General features: G+C 40.8%; 1 protein-coding gene across 1 annotated transcript in view; it reads left to right on the top strand.

Annotated features, from left to right (window-relative positions):
• PODXL2 (podocalyxin like 2) overlaps positions 1 to 21075 on the top strand; it is a 52342-nt gene that overhangs the window by 26458 nt on the left and 4809 nt on the right. Inside the window, exons 3-5 of the mRNA XM_053377994.1 lie at positions 9046 to 9956; positions 13478 to 13552; positions 19907 to 20063. Coding sequence (XP_053233969.1) covers positions 9046 to 9956; positions 13478 to 13552; positions 19907 to 20063 — 1143 coding nt within the window. The remainder of the gene's footprint in view (positions 1 to 9045; positions 9957 to 13477; positions 13553 to 19906; positions 20064 to 21075) is intronic.

Here is a 21075-nt window from a genome sequence, read left to right as displayed (position 1 = left end):
GCTGACCTTTCGATCGGCAAGCCCTAGGCGCTGAGGCTTTTACCACAGCGCCACCCGCGTCCCTCTAGTTAGTGCTAATAAATAATAAAAAATCACAAATTTTACAATATTGATAAAATGGTGCTAACAGGAAAGGAAATAGAGAAGGAGCACCCAAGTATCAGTAGGTTTGCTGCCAAAGGCATTACTGCATGTGTAAAAACTATGCCTCTTGGAAAAGACTGAAGATTAGCAATCAGCTGTGGATATTGTGCTCCTGTTCCATTCTTTACCAGAAGGTTTTCTGTGGTTAAAAAAAAGAGAGAGATAGAAGTAGCATGTGGAAGACACAGATGGACAACGATTTGGCAATGACACTATGTAAATGAAGAGTGAAATGTGGCCATTCTACAGTAATCCTCCACGGTGGGGAAACATGTAGGTTGAGTTGGGTAAGTTTGGGATGACGGAACAGATGCCTCTTTGGGATTAGAAGGTTGTGGGAAGAGTAGAGCTGATGAGGTTCCTGATCATTGCCATGCAAGCTGGATAGCTCAGGGGGACCTATGGGACAGCTTCTGAACAGGAGTTTCTTGTTAAATAAGCACTGCACATTCTGCAGGTCTGCAACCAATATTATGTATGAGTATAACACCATAGTGATAGAACTAATGCATGGAAGCTACTGCTGCATTAGGACTTGGCAGAAATACTTGCTAAAATCTTATTCCTCCTCTCCCCACTCCCAGTGTTTTATAGAAATATTGCCTTTCCTTGAAGCCTCATTTTTCAAAAGATATCCTTTGCCCAAAAAAACCCCCACAACCCACCATTTTAAGAGTGTGCTTTTGATATGCCTGCTGAGTGAGATATGAGGTGAAAAAGGGTGTGAGCGTATTTGGTTTTTCTGCAAAACTCATGAGATTATCTTGTGCAATCTTGACCTGATTTTCAGGCATTGCATATTATGTACAATAGAAGAAGTTGACCGTCATCCTTTATTGCCACCCCTACTGCCTTCTGTGCTTTCATTTTTCTCTCAGTGGGTACCAGCCTAGTTTGAGTTTAGTCTGTTACTAGAACACTATATCCTTTCAAGTTGTCTATTTCTATAGACACCTGCCAGAAAGAAACTTAGCCTTCTGCTAGGATAAAGACTACATTAGCAATAGCAAGCCATCTTACAGTTCCCTCTTGCTCATGTCATTCTCATCCACATATATTTAGGAACCTGATTGAGGTAGAAGGAAAGAACCCTGACTCTCCAACATAACCTCTTCCCTTACTAAGAAGCTGCTATTTATGCATTGCAATCATCCATGTTTCTTTTGAGTCTGCCTTTTATAATTTTGCCAAATGCTTCTCTAGCCTTTGGCTGATTAATATTCTACAGCCTTTTAAATGTCTTTGTGGGAGGAGGGTTATTGTTTTGTTGTTTTTGTTTTAACTATTTGTTCTTTTACCTTGGTATCTTGTGAACCCCCCTGAGATCTTATGATGAAGGGCGGTATATAAGTCCCATAAATAGATGATAGATAGATAGATAGATAGATAGATAGATAGATAGATAGATAGATAGATATAGATAGATAGATGATAGATAGATAGATGATAGATAGATAGATAGATGATAGATAGAAAGAAAATAAGCTGTTGTGTTTTCCACATGCCTTTTCTTTGTATCAATAGTAGATGTTGGTAGCTAAAACAGTGCAAGTCTGTGCATCTGTGGCACAACGCTAGTGTTTAGAAGCAGTATCACAACCTCCTTGCTGCTAATTGTGTCTGGACTAAGCACCTTTGGCATATAAATCATTGGGTAGCTTTGGATGAAAGAAATAAAAGTTCAATAACCATCTTTGTCAGAAGATGAAGAGAAAAAGGAACACTCTTGCAGAGGCATCCCGGAGCTGGGAAGCTAAGATTTTCATACTGGGCCTAAATTTTTGAAGAAACTATTCAAAATATAGTAATGTGCTTTGTAATCTAGGATATTACAAAGTGTAACACTCGAGTCTTAGTGTAAGAGAGAGATCGGCGAGGGCAGGGAGGTTCTGGCATAACTGTGAGGAATCATGAGCTGTGAAATACAGCATTTATCAAGATGTTTGTTATCTCCCCTGTGTTTTAATTTAGTATTACATATTTACTAATGGGATAGAAAGGTTTCCTGTCACGATATTTAGACAGTGCTGGTGTTGGAGCTTTGGGCAGTTTAATTGTGATTCTTCTTATGTGCAACGCCACAAAAAGCTCCCCTGTTCTGGTGTTCCGTGCAACTGTCATAGTATTTTGACAAGTTCTTGCCATGCATGCTAACCCAGTACCTGAAAAATATGCATATTACTAGAAATACAAGTAGAAAACTGAATAGAACTTTATGTGCTTTGAATAGACTTGGACTGCTTAGGTACATGCTTTCCATTTCCACTTGTACATAAATACTTGCACGCTTGTGCTCCATTTTGGGCATTATTTCCTACCTATACCCTTTTTATTTTCTAACTGTGAAGCATTTGTTAAGGGCTGCATTCTTCCAAATGCCTATACATCCACACACACCTGGATGCTTCCGATATCACATATCCAGTCCCAACATGCTTATTTCACACTTTCCCTTATATGATCACTTAAACACACACACACACACACACAAGTTATTCTTTTATCAGGAAGCCCCTAAACCAAACCAACCGGTCAAACAAACTGTGATTTATAGCCCAAGTTTGGAGGGCTCACACAAACTATGGGAGGATCAAATGTTCATTAAACTGGTCCCGTGAGGAGTGTGAGGGGAGAATGTTAGCAAAGGTCTTGCTCTTGATCCTCTACTGTACAGTCTACACCATGATTTGGAGGACTGGAAACAGGGCCCCTAAACCAACTCAATGTCTTTATGGCATTTAATTTACTTAGTTTGTACAACATATTGAATTATTCAACAGGTTGAGTGCTGATTTCTGTTTAAAAATTAATTAGAAACCCTGCTGCTTATTATCTTGCAATGAATTATGATAAGTGGTTCTAAATCAGAAATTTGTAACAATGACTTCCATAAGCAGAGCAAGACAGGTTTTTAAACACCGCCTATATGCCAGTGTTGTAGCAATAAACTGGTGTTTTTCCAACACACCGCATGACAGTTCTTTTAGGAAGTACTATACAAAAAATGATTGTTGTTCCTCACCCCCCACATGACCTAAGGATATGAGGGCACAGAGCAACACTTCTCCCAGCAAAACCACCCCTGCAGTGCCACTAGTCATGAACTAGAATTGGTGGGAGAGGCTTGAGTTTCAAAGGGCTCTTCCAGAATGCTATTGAAAAATTTTGTTCGTTGTAGCCCTCCATGGCTCTTAGCGCATACATAGACAGAGGAATAGCACATTGTGTGTTTTGAAAGGAAGAGTGTCTCACAACAGCCCCCACTCAGTGAATAGAGGAAAATCCAGCCTGTGTTGCTTAATGACTAACTAAACTAACAAACTCAGTTTCAGGCACTTCTACTCAGCAGTAAACGCAATTGGGTGCAAAGGGACTTCTCAGGTAAATGTGTTGCTTCCTGCCTGTACCCCTGACTCCGGGTCGCCTCTTCCTCATAAGTAAGCCCCACTGAGTGTAAGGGGGTTTCCTCCCAGGTAAATCCACCCAGAAAGGAGAGGAAAGGAGAGAAATGTTCACCCAGAAAGGAACAGCAGCAACAATGAAAAAGAAATGAGGCTAGGAGGGGTGAGGTTTGGTAGGTGAGATTTGGGGAGCAGCGCAGAAGAGGAGCTAAGAGACAGAGGGAAATGGGATAGTCCCCAAACTATGATATGGCAAACGCATGTTGCATGGCACAGTGGCATGTAATCATTTTAGAAAACCTTTCTATGTTACTACTGGTTAGGAAAAAGCAGGCTTTAGCTCCAGAAATTTTTTTGAAATGTCACCCAGGCAATGGAAATGTCATGTGGTTCATACCTCAAAAATACAGGAACAGGAAATCTACAATACGAATTTGGAGACGGTGCTGATAAGCCATTGTTTGCTAATTGCAGCCACTTTCTCTGCTTGGTTCCGGATACATTAAAGGAACATTGAAATCGAGTAGGTGTGAATCTACACTGGTTGGTTATAATGTTAAAAATGCATTATAAAAATGTGACACCAGAGGCCGCCACAGAGCAGTGATCCATTAGCAATGGGAAATTGCATTGAGAGCTATATATCATGGTTTTTTTAAATAGTCTTTAATAGCGTTTTTACAGATCTGTGTAGGTCCAGCCTAGATCACATTCTACATAGCCACTGGTCTAATCAATGTCATTCCCAAAGGGAAATGTTGAACTTGCTCTTTATAAAAGGTTATCTGAATGTATACATGAGCATGTGCTCTGAGCAGAAGGAAAAGCGTATTACTTCTCATGAGCACTATCCAATAGGTGCCTTCAGCGACACTCCTTGCCTTGAGCTTTTACTGAAAGCATCTGGTTTCTGTGCACAGACTGACCACAAATTTACATCTTTTAATCTCATCTTTAGCCAAGCATTAATGAAATTAAGTGTCTTGTAAAGACAACACCTAAGAGGCTTAGTGCTGAGCCGCACTCTGCCTGGGAACTGCTGGTGTGTGTCCGTAGTTTCTTTTGTGCCCTGGGTTTAAATGGACAATGGCATTTTAAATAGATCATTCTTATGCAGGGTTTTTTCTCCCTATGCCAGCATGGTCCAATGTAAAGGTTAAAGTTCATTGGTGACCAAAAATTGCAGTTGCTGATGGGACACTTGTTTCATTACATAGATGCTTCTTCCAGAGGTCCTGCTAAATGAGAGGTGGGTAATCTCACTCATTGCTATTACAGATCCCATAACACAAGATTAGAGTGTGAGCACTAGCTTTCTGGCCAAATTCCAACTTTGATAATTGCTTTCTGTTTCCTCAATATCACCCACTCACCTGTCTTCAAGGCCTCTTTACACGTGGCATTTTTCCTACATAGGAATCTGTGAAGAATGGAACACAAACTGTTGTTTGCGTTAATAATTGTGAAGTACAGCACAAGCAGCATTATTCTATGAGCAGATGTGTCAAGAATTAAGCATGCCTTCCTGGATTGTGTGCTTACCACAAAAATGAATATTTCTGATGTACTTTACAGGTGTCAGTATACATTCTCCCCCCACACCACCACCACATGGATAAAGTTTGTGTGTCAGCAGTGTCATGTATGATATGGATCTCATTTCTCCTCCATTTGTGTAGTATAAATGGCATTGGTACTTATTTGATTCTATAATCAGATAAGTGTTAAGAGGTAGGCATACTGACTTTAGAATTGTTTTATGAAGTTGATGGACCATTTTGGAAGCTGGTCATAATAGAAATGAATATTCTCTTGATGGAAAAGCAAGAGAAACCCCCTTTTTTTAATAAGATGGCTTCTACTTAGCAGTAATTCAATTGCTGGTTAATATAATTTCCCTCTGTTTAATCAGATAAATCTGTTACAGCCAGATTGCGTCTCTTAAAAGTAAGACAGTGGGCCCTCCCTTTTCCAAGTATGGCTTTGTTGTTGTTGTTGTTGTTGTTGTTTGTTTGTTTGTTTTAAACTTACCCACAGATATACATGGGTGGTTAGGAAAAAATAATTATTAGATTAGCACTACCATGTGGGCAGTCTTTATATCGACAGCAGACAAATAGGTGGAGCTTGAACATAGGAGAACTGCTGTATCAGACCAAAGGTTCCCCAAGTTAAGTATACTTTTCCCACAGTGTCAAACTAGGTACCTCTGGAAAGCCCAGAAGCAGAACATTAAGGCACCAACCCACTCCTGTTGTTGTTCACCATCAGTATGCCTCTTAACCTAAAGATTGCAATAGTCATTGTGACTCATAGCTGTGAATAGCCTATCCTCCATGACTTTGTCTAATCCCTTTTTAAAGCCATCTAAGCTAGGACTATCATTATGTGTTTGCGCAGTGACTTCCATAAATTAATTATGCACTGTGTGGAGAAAAAGTGCTTCCTTTGTCCAAATTCTCATGCTGGGCAAGGAGATTACCAGCATGAATCACTTCTACACTTCAATTTATGATCAATTGTTTGCATTTTTAGCAGATTCTGAACACCTTTTAGCTCCTGTGTGGAACAGACTTTACACTGAAGTGTTTCTTGGTGGGTTCCAGGTGGCTGCTTGGTTGCCATAATATATGTATGGCTGGCTTTTCCCTTTAAAAAAAAATAAACTCTTGGCTTTAGTGGTATTAGATTGGGACACTGTTTTGTGCCTCTTATATTTAAACTATTAAGGAAGATTAGGAAGCAAGAAATGGCTGGTCGTACCTTGTGAATTTTCTTCTTATGATCTAATTGATCTAATAACTGGTAGCCCGTTTTGCGCTTTATGCATTTGTTTTAGTATCTCCATTCACTCAAAGATAAAATGTATTATGAGTTGCAAAAAGGAACACAAGCAAAATCATCTCCTTGCACCTAACCTTTAAATCATTTACAGAAAGGTAGCCGTGTTGGTCTGCCATAGTCAAAACAAAAAATTTTTTTCCTTCCAGTAGTGTATCTGAAGAAGTGTGCATGCACACGAAAGCTCATACCAAGAACTAACTTAGTTGGTCTTTAAGGTGCTACTGGAAGGAAAAAATTTTTTTGCTTTAAATCATTGTCTTTGCATTATCTTAGGCAGGGCTTTCCTTCCCACTGGGGACAGGTTATGCTTTGGTTTTTTCCAGCAAGCTATCCAATGTCCATCCTGGGGCTTAAAACAGAGTACATCATTTCCTTAGAGAGAGCATATAATATTCAGTTCATGATCTGTGGCTCAGACTTAGGATAGTTACTTCATGGATCGCATCTGTGCTCTGGCCAGCACCGTTTGGTTAGTAGGCCATCTGAATGAAGACTGGCAGGGGCAGCCTTGGATAAAGCAGCAGGCTTGTGTGTGTGCCCGCCAGTTCAGAGGACTAAACTAACATGCTGGGCCTGTGAGCTGTGTAGCTTGTTGGGGGGGGGGGGAGAAAGTATGGCATGTGAACAGCACTGAAGTGAAGACAGTAGCTTGCACTAAACGAGATGTTGAAACACCCCAAAGGTAGTTTGTGTTTACGTGACACATTTTGATTCTGGTGCAAATGGAGCTGCTTTTACGGCAAAATATGATACTAAAGCTGGTTTAGAGTTTGCAAATAGAACAGCAGAGATACAGCATATTAACATAGTCTAGAGAGATCAAATGACCACACATAGGAGCCAACAGAATAGAAACCATTCTCTTCTAAGGTATCTAAAGCTGCATTCACAATAAACACAAGTCAGCAGCATTTGTATTAATTATGATGTTGTTACAGAGTGCATGTCTTTTTATCCAGGGAGGTGGTATTCACTGCCACACAACACCCCAGAATTCTAGACTTTGCCTTATGGGATATGAATTGGACATCATGGCAGCAGTCCAGCAACATGTGCACTTAAGCCCAGGTCAGATACTTAGTGATAGTGCTGATCAGCTGTTGCTGGGGAAACTAAATCAAGCCCCCTGCTGCCCTTTTAGCAGCTGTTTGGCTGCATCACTTCTTTTTTCTTATTCACTTGGGCTATGTGCATTCAACTTGATTGGGGGAGAAACCCTACCCTCCTAAAATTCCATAAAATTGGAATGTGGAAAGTAATGCTATGGGGAGTATATGTGTGTGTGAGAAAGAGAGAGAGAGATGCTGTGGGATTCGCCATGGTGTCAGAGTTCCTTCGCCATGAGTATGTGGTGCCATCTGAGATTCTCTGTATCTTCTGTGTGAACTTATAGTATATCAACATTGGCTGTGCATCAGGGATTAGGTAGGCTGATTAAATGCAACCCCACCCCCCTTACTCATCACCCTTTCACAATGGACTTGCTTCTTCTCTGTGTGCAATTGGGGGAAGGAGCCAGTGTGGGCACTGCAAGGGGTTGCCTGGCTGGAGCTAGTCATGGGTGACAAGGCTTTGGATGGATGCTGGGGTGAAAAGCTTCTTCTTTTGCCCACTGGTTGACAGGAACTTTACTCTTTGCAAAACTTGGTGGTCATGTAGTGAGGTTTTCACCCTCATCGTAGAGCTATGTAAGTTGAATATAAGCTTTTGCCACAACTTTATTTGTTGGAAAGGGAGGTGAATTGGGCAGGATCTGTAGTCAAATGGAGGAACCTCATAGGGGATCTTAGGTGGGGTTGCTCCAAAGACTCAGCTCAAGCTCATGGGTCTGAGTGAGGCTTATCATTATGCACACAGGTTGTGGGCAGGGGCCTGTGCCAGGATGGGTCCCTGATGCCTATATAACTCTCTTCTGATTCCCCCAGCCTCTGGGCTGGGGAGGGATGCATCACCCAGCGGTTGGGCTGTCCAAAAACTGGATCCTTGACCTAAGCTATACCACCTGGATTATTACCATAATCAATAAAAGTTGTGTCCAGTGAGCAATTAAACTGACTATGGAATATTTATTTCACTGTAGGGTGAAGGTTAGTAATAAATAAATAAAACAAAACAAAATAAAATAATCAATGTCTATATTTAGATACTCGGCCTGTTGAGCGTGAATGATTGGCAATGAATCGTTTTTAAGGGTTGATGACCAATGTACATTGTGCTTCATAAATGGAGGTTTTTTTTCAGACTCTGGAGAGTGTTTTGAACAAAGAAGAAAAATGTCAAGGGGAAAAGAATGAATGTTTCTAATGCGGGTGAATGAAATTTGCATGTACCATCTACATGGGAATGTAAGATTTTAAGCATTGTGTAGCTTTGCTGGGAAAATGGGTTTTGACAAGCAATTTGAAGTAAAGTGAGAGGATAAAGCTGCCTGGGGAAGTTCAGCTTGAAGGAGCTGAGAGAGAAAATTGGTGAAGTCTTTTGGGACAGAAGGAAATTTCAGGTGAATAAGGATGGTAGATCATCTAGAATAATTGGTTGCTAACTAGACATCTATGCAGTGTCATATAAGGTAGAAGAAGATTTCAGGAGTGTGTTTCCTTTTCCCCAGTCTTCCTGGATTGTTTGTTCATGAAACCTCTTTTCCTCCTCTCTTTAGATTACAGTTTTCCACTGGCCTCCCAGAAGGCTCTGCCTAAACGAAATGGGACACAAGCTAAAAATCCTTGGGAAACATCCACTCTCCATCAGCCATCTGATTCCCTTGAACCTGACTCTGAAGCTCCTTCCACCAGTGTCCTTGAGGAAGAGGAAGGATTACTTCCTATAAACCAGTCAAAGGGACCTGCTCAGAGCAGCCAAACACCAGACGCTTTTCCTGAAGCACCTAGCCAGGACTCATTGTTCTCAATTCTTTTCTCCACAACAACCAGCAGAATGGGTCCAATGACTGAAACAGCTGCAGACAGGCAAGAGGAAGAATCTGCTCCTGAACATGCTTCCTCAGGCTTTGATCTAGGGAGCAGTATGGGACCCAGCCTCTTGCCTCTGTCCTCCATTTTGTCAGCCACTCCGAAAGGACCTCAGCTTGTCTCAGAGGTCCCTGTCGAGGTTTCTTCAGAAGGTACAGTAAGAGGAGGGGGGGGACCCATAGCAACAATAAGTACAGTGGGAGCCGATGTAAAAGAAGTGGAAACCACAAGAGGGGAGAGGCAAAAGCCCATAGCAGGAGCTGAAATGGGACAAAGAGATTCCATAGAAGGGACAGTGGCCCCAGAAATGGCTACAGCGGAGGAGACGGGAGATGATTTTCTAAGAGCAGGATCGCATGGGGACAGCACTCTTGTTGCTGAGACGTTTCCTAGGTCTTCTAGCAGCCCATCAAACCCCAGCTCTTCAGTGGGTTTCTGGGACTGGACTGATAACCCAGCTCCTACTTCCACTCCCAATCAGAATAGAACAAAGCTGCCAGTCGCAGCAACTACTGCAGCAGAACGGAGCTTTGCACTGCAAACTGAAGATGTCCACACGGCTGTGCTGTCCACAGGAGTGCCTTGGAGTCTGACACAGGTAATATTCCTTTGTGTGTGTCTGTGTGCATGTTGAATATTTCAGTTATAATCCAGTGTTTCAAAGTCAAGGGCAAACAACTTGCACACAATTACTTAAATTTCCTTCATGCTAGTACGAGTGTGAAATGGCCTTTAAATTTTTAAGCAGCAACATAAAAGGCATGAACCTGAAATGCTGTAGAAGTATAGCCGTGCTGAGATGCTGAGGTTTAGGAGTAACAGCTCTTGAGTCCAGGTTTTATAGTCCAGGAATTTTCAGTTCCTGAGTTGTAGGAGACATCCCCTCTTCCTCATTGATTCCTTCCAACTGGATCTTTTTCAGATTTCTTCTATAAAGCATACACTCCTGTTTCATCCAATAGCTAGTAAATGGTACTTGTGTATAAAAGGCTCCTCATTTAAACAAGAGGGAATGTTTTTCTCTTCCATTGAGCTGTGGGAAATGAACCTTGATTTGCTGCATTTTAATACATTTTAAATCATCGAAACAAATTCTATGCGGTTATTGTCAACGTATTTTATTCCATAGTTAAAGGTTAGAAAAAGAATGCTGACAAACAGCTGTATTTCAACCTTGAAGTTAGTTTCAGGGGAATTAATTCTGGTGAACACGCAGTATTATTATTTTTATACAGAAACTAATATTCTAATCTGCAAAATGAGAAAGTCAATTGGTACTAAAAGGTAGACAATAAGAAGATGCCATGAATATGAGTCACTTGTGGTGTATTGTGTGGAAGAAGTTTCCCCCACTGGAGCAATGTGGCCTTCAAGTGCATAGTTGTGCATAAGAACAATTAGTGCTCTACGATGAGTGTGTAGCTTTATATGTGGATGGGTCTTTGAGGACCCCATAGTGAGAATGCATTCATTCAAATGGGCCACTCCTGTGATCAGGCAAGGCATCCTAGCATTTAGTTCCATCTGGAAAATAGCAGAGTAGATTTGTCTCTGTCAAAAAAGAAAAGGGGGTGGTGGTGGAATGCCACCCTGGCAATTAGCACAAACTGCCTCATCACCTTATTGTGTTCGGTAGAGCCAACCAAGGATAGGTTGCGCTACAGAAATAAGTGATACTCCTTCCCAAAGGGGTAGTTCCAGTCTTTCAGTTAAAGTGTATGTTCGTGACAAGAGAGGAGCAGAGGAAGCTTTCTGCTTTTCTCTCTCTTTTTTTTATATATGGAGACCATGAAGAATTGTGTCATTTTCCCTGTTAACAAGCAAGCATTTATTTTAAATATTTGTAAGCTGCCCTTCACTTAAAAAAAAACTCCTATTGCCAAAGAAGCAATAATTGCAACCATAGGATAAAAACAGCAGAAAAATTAAAAGCATTTCATACAATATAGCTAAAAACCAGCAGCATCAATAAAAAAAAATTTTTTCACAGTGTTAAAAGATGCTGGATAACGTTCTGGAAAGCTGGACAAATAAAATAATTTTCACCCACACTCAGTGCTGGTAGGACATGAGGTTTGGCCCCAGGGAGTTTCCCTAGGAAGGGAATTTTATAAATATGCATTTTGACTGAGAAGTCCCTCTTCCTGGTCATCACAACCCTAACATTACAAGGCAGGGGGACCTGAAGAAGGTCTCTGATGATGATTGTAACAATCAGGCAGGCTTGTGTGGTGAAAGTGGTCTTTTAGACATTTTTTTTTAATGCATGCTGCTGAATGTGGGAAAGAATAGACCTTAACTCGCTTCTTTACACAGAATTTAGGCCAAGATTTTGGGAAACAAGATTACTTTCCTATATGCCAACAAATGCTTGTCAAATATATTATTGCATGCTACCCCAATCTCTGAGTGGTGAGAGATTCCAGAGGCGCCTGCACTTTACCTAATGTTTGGTTTCCTTAGAATGAAGTGGAGGCTGTGGTGTCTTTAGAATATATGTATTTATTTATTTATACATATATACAATGTGAGCATAGGATGAAGGGTCTCACAGTATTAACACCCCAACAGATCTTGCTTCTCCATTAAGTTTTCATACAAGCTCCCAAGTCACAGATCCAACACAGAGCAGATGTGTGTTTGTCTCCAGTATCAGCCAATCCCTCATACCAGCCAGCTGAGGGGAGCAGAAGAAATGCCTAGCCCCTCCTGGACAGCACCATCACTTAGTTATAGCTCTTGCAACCTAGCTCATTCTTTGAGATCCTGAAGAGAGCACTTAAATAGTCAGCTAATACCATTATATTTCAAACTAGTAGCCTCTTCTACTAGATTAGGGCGGTCCAACTTTTCATACCAAGTGGCCACAAGAGAACTTTGACATGAAACCTGTGGGCTGCTCACTGCTTTGTCGTGGGGAGTGATGCCAAAATTTGGCTACAACACTCTCCCGCCCCCCCAAGCCGAATAAACATGGCGCCAGGCTTTGGAAAGGCAGCATGAGTTTCTGGCAGGGTCCGAGAGCCCTCCCAGCTCCTTCCCAAAACATTTTAAATATCTCAAAAAACATTTGATCAGATAAACATGCTGGTACTTGAAAGAAGTGGGTAAGCTTGACTGAAGCATGTGTGGGAAGGGCAAAAAGGAAGGGACAACCAAGATTTGATCCATAATCTCTGTATTAGTGTCTTCAGAAATGAAGGCAAGGGGGAGTGCAGCTTATTTGGCAGCCCACTGGAGCCACACCTGCCCCTGTTCAAACATACAGTGGTACCTCGGGTTACATACGCTTCAGGTTACATACGCTTCAGGTTACACACTCCGCTAACCCAGAAATAGTGCTTCAGGTTAAGACTTTGCTTCAGGATAAGAACAGAAATTGGGCTCCGGCGGCAGCAGGAGGCCCCATTAGCTAAGGTGGTGCTTCAGGTTAAGAACAGTTTCAGGTTAAGAACGGACCTCCGGAACGAATTAAGTACTTAACCCGAAGTACCACTGAACATCTATCTTCACTCTTAAGCTGTGTACACGCAACATTTTATTCTAGAAACAATGGAGAATAATCACTTGTTTTTCCCCACATAGTCCACACCGAATCTACGTCTATTGACCTCCCCCCCCCGCCCCGCAGCACTTCTTTAGAAACTGGTTTCATTCTGAAAACAAAATTTCATTGCAGAATGATTCAGCATTACCCTGCAGAGTGTGTCCATTTGAAAATAGATGTAAACAAGGAGTGTGTGTATCGACACCTGCCCAATGATGTTGTGAGTGGCTGTTTACCAAGATCGCAATAACTTCTTCATTCACCTGGGACATGTGCTGGGAGGAAAAGGCATGGAAACTTTTCAAACAAGTATCAATCTAGATTGAAAGCAGCATTGTGAGAATGAGCATGAAATATTCTGGATTGAGGAAAGCTACATTTTTGTGCTATAAATGGGCTAGTGGTTACACAGCCTTAGACGCCTCATGGTTTCAGCGTGAGACCTTGGAATTATGCTGCCAGTTAGAGAAGTGGTCTAGAAGCACAAGGCAGTTTCATATGTTCATAGGTTTATACTACTTCCCAAATAATTTCCTGCTAAATTCATGGAGTTCTCTGTGTGTGTTTTTCAGGTGACCTGCAAGGACTGGAGCAACCTGGCAGGCAAAAATTACATAATCTTGAACATGTCTGACAACATTGACTGCGTAAGTGGCTTGATTTTTTATTAACATTATTTACTACATTTCTGTCCTCTTTTCTTTAAAGCTAAATCCAGATGGCCAACATTCAGTGCACTGTGAACAAGTACTAGAATAATAAGTTATTGATACTAGCAACTCCACGAGAATTTTTACATGGAAGGAAGTCCCATTAACTTAGTAGGATTTTGTTGCCAAATAAATGTGAATAGGATTGCAGCCATAGTCATCTGTATCTTATTGGAGTAGCATGGGATCCAGCCTTGAGGAAGTGGCAAATACACCCCCCTGGGAATACATGGATCAGGCTTTTTGAAATGTTGATGTTGATGAGGTCTCTGAAACAGAGACGTGGATCTTGGCTTTCTCACATCTCATACGTGACACATAACTGAGACTTGAGAGGGAGCACTCATGTCTTTTTGAAGTTCTGTAAGAAGCAACCCTGCAACTTGTCTTTCTAGGTAATTGCAATGATGTCACATCTGGGAGCCAGAGGAGATATTTGATAGGCATGACCTGATAACTAATTTAGGCTAATATGCAGTAAGATTCTGTTTTTGTCAAGCAAAGCAAACATTTATTCCAGTAAACATAATGTGTAGAATATACCATCTCCAAACCACAGGACTCCAAACTTTAAGGTGCTTATGTACCTGCAAATAACAGTTGCTGCAGATTATTCCCATCTTCACAATATATGTACAATTAGTTGCAGATCTGGCTGCATGCAGTGCTGATTGGCTTACAGGTGTAGTCCCTTCTGACCCCCTCCCTGGAGCAGTTAAAAACCTACATTGTGCTTTTCTTTCTTTTTTAAAAAAGGTGCTTCTTGAAAATTCACACAATTATCTGTTCATCTGGCACTTTTTTTAAAAGCACAATGCATTTGAGAACATTGTTAAATAGCTCCCAGGAGGAAGGGCTACAGCTGTTAGCCAATAAATGCTGTGAAAATGAACTCTGCTGCAAAACCCACAGAACTGGTTTACCTTATGCTTTGACCAGGAGGGGAGAAAGTCTGTCTTTCATCAGTGCTGTCAGTATACTTCCAGGGCACAGCAACTTCAGTTTCTTCTGTCTGTCTCTATGTGCCCATAGAATGAATTTCTGTCTTCGCCTTTAGTCTTCTTATACAACAGCAGAATATTAAGAAGAGGAATAAGCCCATCTGTGAATTCAAGCAACCTATCTAGTATTTCCTGTACACAATGGCATGCAACATACAAAAGCATATTCTTGTTTTAATGCAAACACAAACAAGATATACCGTATTTTTCGCTCTATAAGACGCACCAGACCACAAGACGCACCTAGTTTTTGGAGGAGGAAAACAAGGGGGGGAAAATCTGAATCTCAGAAGCCAGAACAGCAAGAGGGATCGCTGCGCAGTGAAAGCAGCAATCGCTCTTGCTGTTCTGGCTTCTGGGATAGCTGCGCAGCCTTCATTCCCTCCATAAGACGCACACACATTTCCCCTTACTTTTTAGGAGGGAAAAAGTGAGTCTTATAGAGCAAAAAATACAGTAATTCATCTTCATGTGTTTTCACACACATACACATGAAAACATTTGACCAGTGCTGGCTGGACGGTTGGACTTAACCATTATTATACAGTAGTTCCCAAGGATCTGGATCGGGGTAACCAGTGCTTTTTTAAGTTATTTAAAAATGAGGTGATTGTACTTCTATACTGATAAAAGTGTTGTGGGTGCCAGCACAAAATGGCTGCCATGGTCAGCAAAAAAAGAAGTGCTGGTGCTCTGCGGGTAGCCAATGTGGTGCCTTCCTTAGGTTGTTGGATTCCAACCCTCATCAGCATGGCCAATGAGAGGAGTCGTGGTCCAGTATTAGAAAGAAGGCACCACACTGGCCACCCTAAGCCAGATGAACCAGTAATATATGGCCCTTGCTCCAGTCTCCATCTGTACCTAGACATGTTCGGTTATCTTACTGCCTTGGCATAGGTGGACCAGAAGGCAACAAACTAACTAAGTGGTGGTGGCTAAACATAACTGGTGAGTGAATGAACTTGACTGCTGGCTGATTGAGCTGGAATAGCAATTTAAACTTACTTTGCTTATTTATTTACTTTTATGGTTTTTTATTCTGCACCTTCATTACCACAGTAGCTCACAAATAAAAAAAATTGCAATATTCATAATATGAAAACATACAAAATAAAAACAGCAAAGGACATATCAGTTAAGAATTCAATTCAGATAAAACCATTTAAAATTTCAGGTTTTAATGATTGTTAAAAGCCTTGGAAAACAAATATGTTTGTGCCCAAAAGGTGTCACATAGGTGACAGACAAGCCTTGGGAAGGGTAGTCCCAAGGAGTGGGTGAGGAGTCACCAACTTCCACACCTCAGATGGTGACAGCACCTGGAGCAAGGCTTTGGATGACAATCTTAAAAGACTTGACAGAACTGCTAGATTGGTGGGCAGTTAGCTAGGTGGGCTAAAGCTTATTCAACTAGTGAAGTTTTTATTAATAATGGTGGATCACCTCCTATATGAAAACCAGCAATTTATGTGTTTGGGCTTACACGTAGGCAGAAGCCACTGGAATTACATCACTAAAATAACACTATGATGATGATAAACAACAGTAACACTAAGAACAAAATAATAATAATACTAATAGCAAGCAGACATTTTTTTCCTGAATCATCCAGAAGGAGAAAAAATGTGGTTATTATTCTTTTTGATTATTTTAAAGTTGTTTCTCCTATTTGGGGCTGGTTATGTAGATAAATAGTATTTGAAGTTTATATAAATTTATATAATTATAAAGTATAATTATAAATTTATAAATTATAAAATTATAAATTATAAAATTATATAAATTTTATATTGAAATACAAAGGAGATGTTAACTTAGAGCTCTATTTTTGAGTTTTAGTTAGAGAAAATAGTGATCAGCTGTTGATTCAGAACAAATAGAAAACTTCTGCAGGCATTCTGATAATTTTAAATTCACATGATGGAAGGATACCAGGTATCTGTAGTGAGAGACAGAGAGAAAATGTGCATTTACTTGGCTGGTTGTAATAACTGGCTCATTAAACTTATTAAGACTTAGCTAATTTTGTTCTAATAGTTATAGAAAGAAACCTGGCTTATTTTTCTCTGGTAGTTACAGAAAATCAGATAATGTTCTTTTTTACACATTCACACTTCTGCGCCAAAGGGTTAAGGTATTCCTTTATTGTTGCTTCTGTCATCAATGATGCTAGAAATAAAAGCAAACAATTCCCAGTGTGAGTAGTTCAGAGTTCCAGCCTGCTGCCACTAAATCTCCTTTAAGTGCCTCTTTTGCTTCCCTGTTATCTTGTTTACTATCTAGTGTCTGTTAACCAGACACATTCCTCTAATCCATTACTCTTCCATCAATCCCATAAAGCTGCAGTTAATTGATGATCTAAAGTCCCTTTCCTGTTAAAGATCTCCATTCATAGGAATGTGTGATACAGCTGTTTATGAGAAACCTTTCTCTTTTTATAGTAGCGGTGAGGAAGTCCTTTAAAAAATTGTGAAAATGAGAAGGTCAAAACTGTATTTCATAATTTTAAAAATAGAACACCCCTTATCTAACCCACTCTAGAGCAGAAATTTATTTCAATTTTATTGTGGACATGCTTTATTTTCCCTGGCAATCTACTATTACTGTGTTTAAGGGCCTTAGAAATCTGCATGTCATATTTAGCAGCCTGCCACAGAATTGAGTCATATATAGAGAACTCTGACTATATTCAGGTTTTTTTAAAGTAGGGAAGTTCTTGTTCTCATGGTTGTGAAGAATAGCTTGAATAGATTGGTGAGGGTCCTGTTTAAACTGCCTTTTCTGCCAAGGTTGTGGCTGCCGCCGATTTTGAGCTGCTTGATAGAAATGAAATATCTTATTTCTCAGTTATCATATCTCAATCCTAATAGAAAACTCAGTTCTTAGAGTGCATATATACACACAGGAGAGAGGTAGCAGCAGGTTTTGGAGAAGCCCAAGGTTTGCAAAAGTGGAGAAAAAGTAGAGGTTGACCCCCTTTCCCAAAACTGCCCCAGGAGAACTGAATATGCTAAAGAGAATTTGTTTGACTGCTGGAGGGGAGGGAGAAAAGGAAAACCAGGGGGTGAGGTGGAAAGACATGGAATAACCTGAAAGGTGTCATGGCTTGCTGGCTAAAACAGAATGAACTTCAAATCAAGATGGTGTCTAAAAGATGGAGCATTTGTATCTTTTCAGTACATGTCATATGGAGCCAGTGGCAGTAGAAATTTCCTTTTAAAGATCACCAAATCCGATCGAACAATTGTTCAGTTACTTTCTAAATACATTATGCTGTCTGAATACAACTTCTCTTAGCACCATCCTCGTGCTGTCTGATATATCCTGGGCCTGACAGCACTAGCTGCCAATTTGTTTCTGGGCCAAATTAAAAGTGCTGGTTTTGACCTATAAATCCTTAAACGGCTCAGGAACGCAATATTTCAAGGACTGCCTCTCTCCATATGAACCATCCTGGACCCTGTGATGATCATCTGGGACCCATCTTCATGTGACCCCCTCCATGAGTGGTCTGGAGGGTAGCAACACGAAAACGGGCCTTTTCTGTAGTGGCCCCCCAGTCGTGGAATGCTCTCCCCAGGGAGGCTTACCTGGCACCTTTGTTACATATATTTAGGCGCCAGGCAAAAAGCATTCCTCTTCTCCCAAGTCTTTGGCTAATTAAACAACCCAAGGCCTTTTAAACTTTTTCTGTGGGGGTTACTGTTTTTGTTTATTGCTATGTTATATATTTTTGTGTTTCATCCTGTGATCTTTGGGTGAAGAGTTGCATAGAAATGTAAATTATTATTATTATTATTATTATTATTATTATTATTATTATTAATCAACATGTATAAAAGCACTGGTGCTTCCCCCTCGTTTCTTTTTGTACAATTCATGTGATGAATGGAAAGACTATTTTCCTGTATGCAAATTTTCTTGACTCATGCTAAAGAACTTTGCATGGTTAATCTGAACTCTGGTCTGTTGGGTGGCTGCTTGGAGAGGCATCATTTATGCTATGGTTATAGTTGTGTGGCCCCAAGCTTGTTGCCCCTGAGGGGCCTTAACACCTATGTCCTCTCTCCATTCCCCTTTTGACAGGTTATTTGCCTGGCCGTGGCAACATAAGTTTTCCTCAGCTGGCGTCCATAACCTTCGCCTTGCGGTGCTGATGGGTCTTTGTGACTCAGGCCTGACTCCTTCTTGTCTTTCCCAATTAGGCCTATGCCTGCCCTGAGCGCTTGAGGTTGCCATAGCAACCAGCACTGCTAGCTCGTATTAATAATCTGGGTGGCCTTTAGGTTGGCACAGCAACTGAACAAGAATAGAAAGGGAGAAGTGGGAGAGGTGCTGCCAAGCGATGTGCATCATGTCAGTAGAAAAGGACCATTCCTATTTGACCTACAATCTGAGCTGAATGATGAGGCCCCTGGACTTTTATAAACACTTTTATTATTCTTTGTATCTTTCCGTTCCTCCAAGGAGCTCAGTGGGAGTTGTACATGGGATCCAAGTGATTTCTGACCCCGGCTTGTTTACCTCAAAGCACCAGGCACCTCTGGATTCTTATACATTTACTGTGATGCTATTTCTTTCCTTATAGTGGGGGCTGAGTTTTTAAGGTTTTTGTTTTTGTTTTAAAGAGGAAAATTGTTGGTTTTCCATTTGATTTTCCTTCTCCCCAACATTTCAGGTGACAGTGTTCCATTTTGATATAAAACCCATTTCTGCAACTGGAAAACTAAAATTATAAATAAGTAAGTAAGTAAGTAAGAGTTTGAATTTTCCAGCTACAGAAATGGGTTTTATATCAAAATGGAATATTGCCACCTGAAATGTGACTTCAAGGTGGTTCACGAGATAAATTCTCTTCATACAGGAAGCCAAGATTATGCAACCAGATAGTATGAAATGAATTAAATGAATTTTTGGTGAAATTAGGACTATGAAACTGGGTTGCAAGTAAATCTGCATCTTGAAAATGGCAGCAACCAAGATGGACATACCACGCGAGGGCATTATTAGGGAGTGCAAGAGGAAAATACTTGAAGAGTAGGTGTTTGCAGGAAGAAAACAGGAATTGTAGTAAAGGAGTGGTTTGGTCTGCTAAGTGTCATTGCTGTTATCTGATATCCTCCATAGGCTTGGCCTTGAGACTGACCTAGGTCTCCTTTCCTGAAAGCCTGCACCCAAAACCACAGGCTTTTTTTCCTGCTGACAGGTTTGGTAGGGTAGGAGGAGTGTCTGCATTCAATGGAATGCATCAGCTTCTGTTTAAGAGACTGACAAATGTTCTTTTTTGCAGGAGGACTTCCGTGTGGAGAGGGGCCTTCAGTTGCTGGCCCTGGTGGATGATGCTTTCTCCAGGTATGAAAATGGATTGCAGGGCCAATGGTTGATCTCCTTAAGCAAACCCAATGAGAACGACAAACATCTGCTAATGACCTTGGCTGGAGAACATGGTAAGTTGTTATGGAAGGGCAAAAGATGTGAAGAATGTCTCACTGTACTTTTGATGGCTCCAATCTTTGTGTGCTATTTCTCAACCTTCCTCCATGTTTGCTTCTTATTTTCTTCCCTAGGGCAACCTGTGAAGTTCTATTCACAGATAACACTTTTGTCTCTCCATCCAAGTTTCTGAACTCTACTCGATGCATTTAAAATAGCTATCACTTCTTTAGAGAGAAAATTATTATGCTGATAATGATTATTTATTCAGTTTTTATACCACCTTTCTTCCAAAGGAGCCCAGAGGAGCAAATTTGTCAGTACAGTGGTACCTCGCAAGACGAATGCCTCGCAAGACGAAAAACTCGTAAGACGAAAGAGTTTTCCGTTTTTTGAGTCGCTTCGCAAGACGAAGTTCCCTATGGGCTTGCTTCGCAAGACGAAAACGTCTTGCGAGTTCTTGCGAGTTTGTTTCCTTTTTCTTAAAGCCGCTAAGTACCGTTAATAGCCGTGCTTCGCAAGACGATAAATCCGCAAGACGAAGAGACTCGCAGAACGAATTAATTTCGTCTTGCGAGGCACCACTGTACTAAAACATTACAATAAAAATTCTAAAAACAGTTAAAAACAACCTTTTAAAAACAGTTTTAGAATTCTTAAAGCAATCACCTTGGCTCAGTCAGTAGAGCATGAGACTAAAGGTCGTTGGTTCGAGCCCCATATTGAGCAAAGATTCCTGCATTGCAGGAAGTTGGACTAGTTGACCCTCATGCTCCCTCCAGCTCTACAATTCTATGACCTACTCTCACAACTAACAGTTTATGGGTGGCTAGCCAAAAACAGATTCTATAATGTGATAGCTAACACCCTTCCCTTAGTTATATGGTGGTGTGGTTGCCAGAAGTTTCTTATTTTAAGAAAAACCCAGTTGCAAAGACATATTGATAGGCTCACGCCGAGTAGGCATCCAAGCAGGGAGAAGATAGCTAGCTCTCAAAGCAGTGGCAATTGGGTATGCAAGTTTGG

The sequence above is a fragment of the Podarcis raffonei genome, chromosome 2, assembly GCF_027172205.1.
Source record: "Podarcis raffonei isolate rPodRaf1 chromosome 2, rPodRaf1.pri, whole genome shotgun sequence".
NCBI classification, from domain to species: Eukaryota; Metazoa; Chordata; class Lepidosauria; order Squamata; family Lacertidae; genus Podarcis; species Podarcis raffonei.
This window is presented reverse-complemented; position numbering and strand designations above follow the sequence as displayed.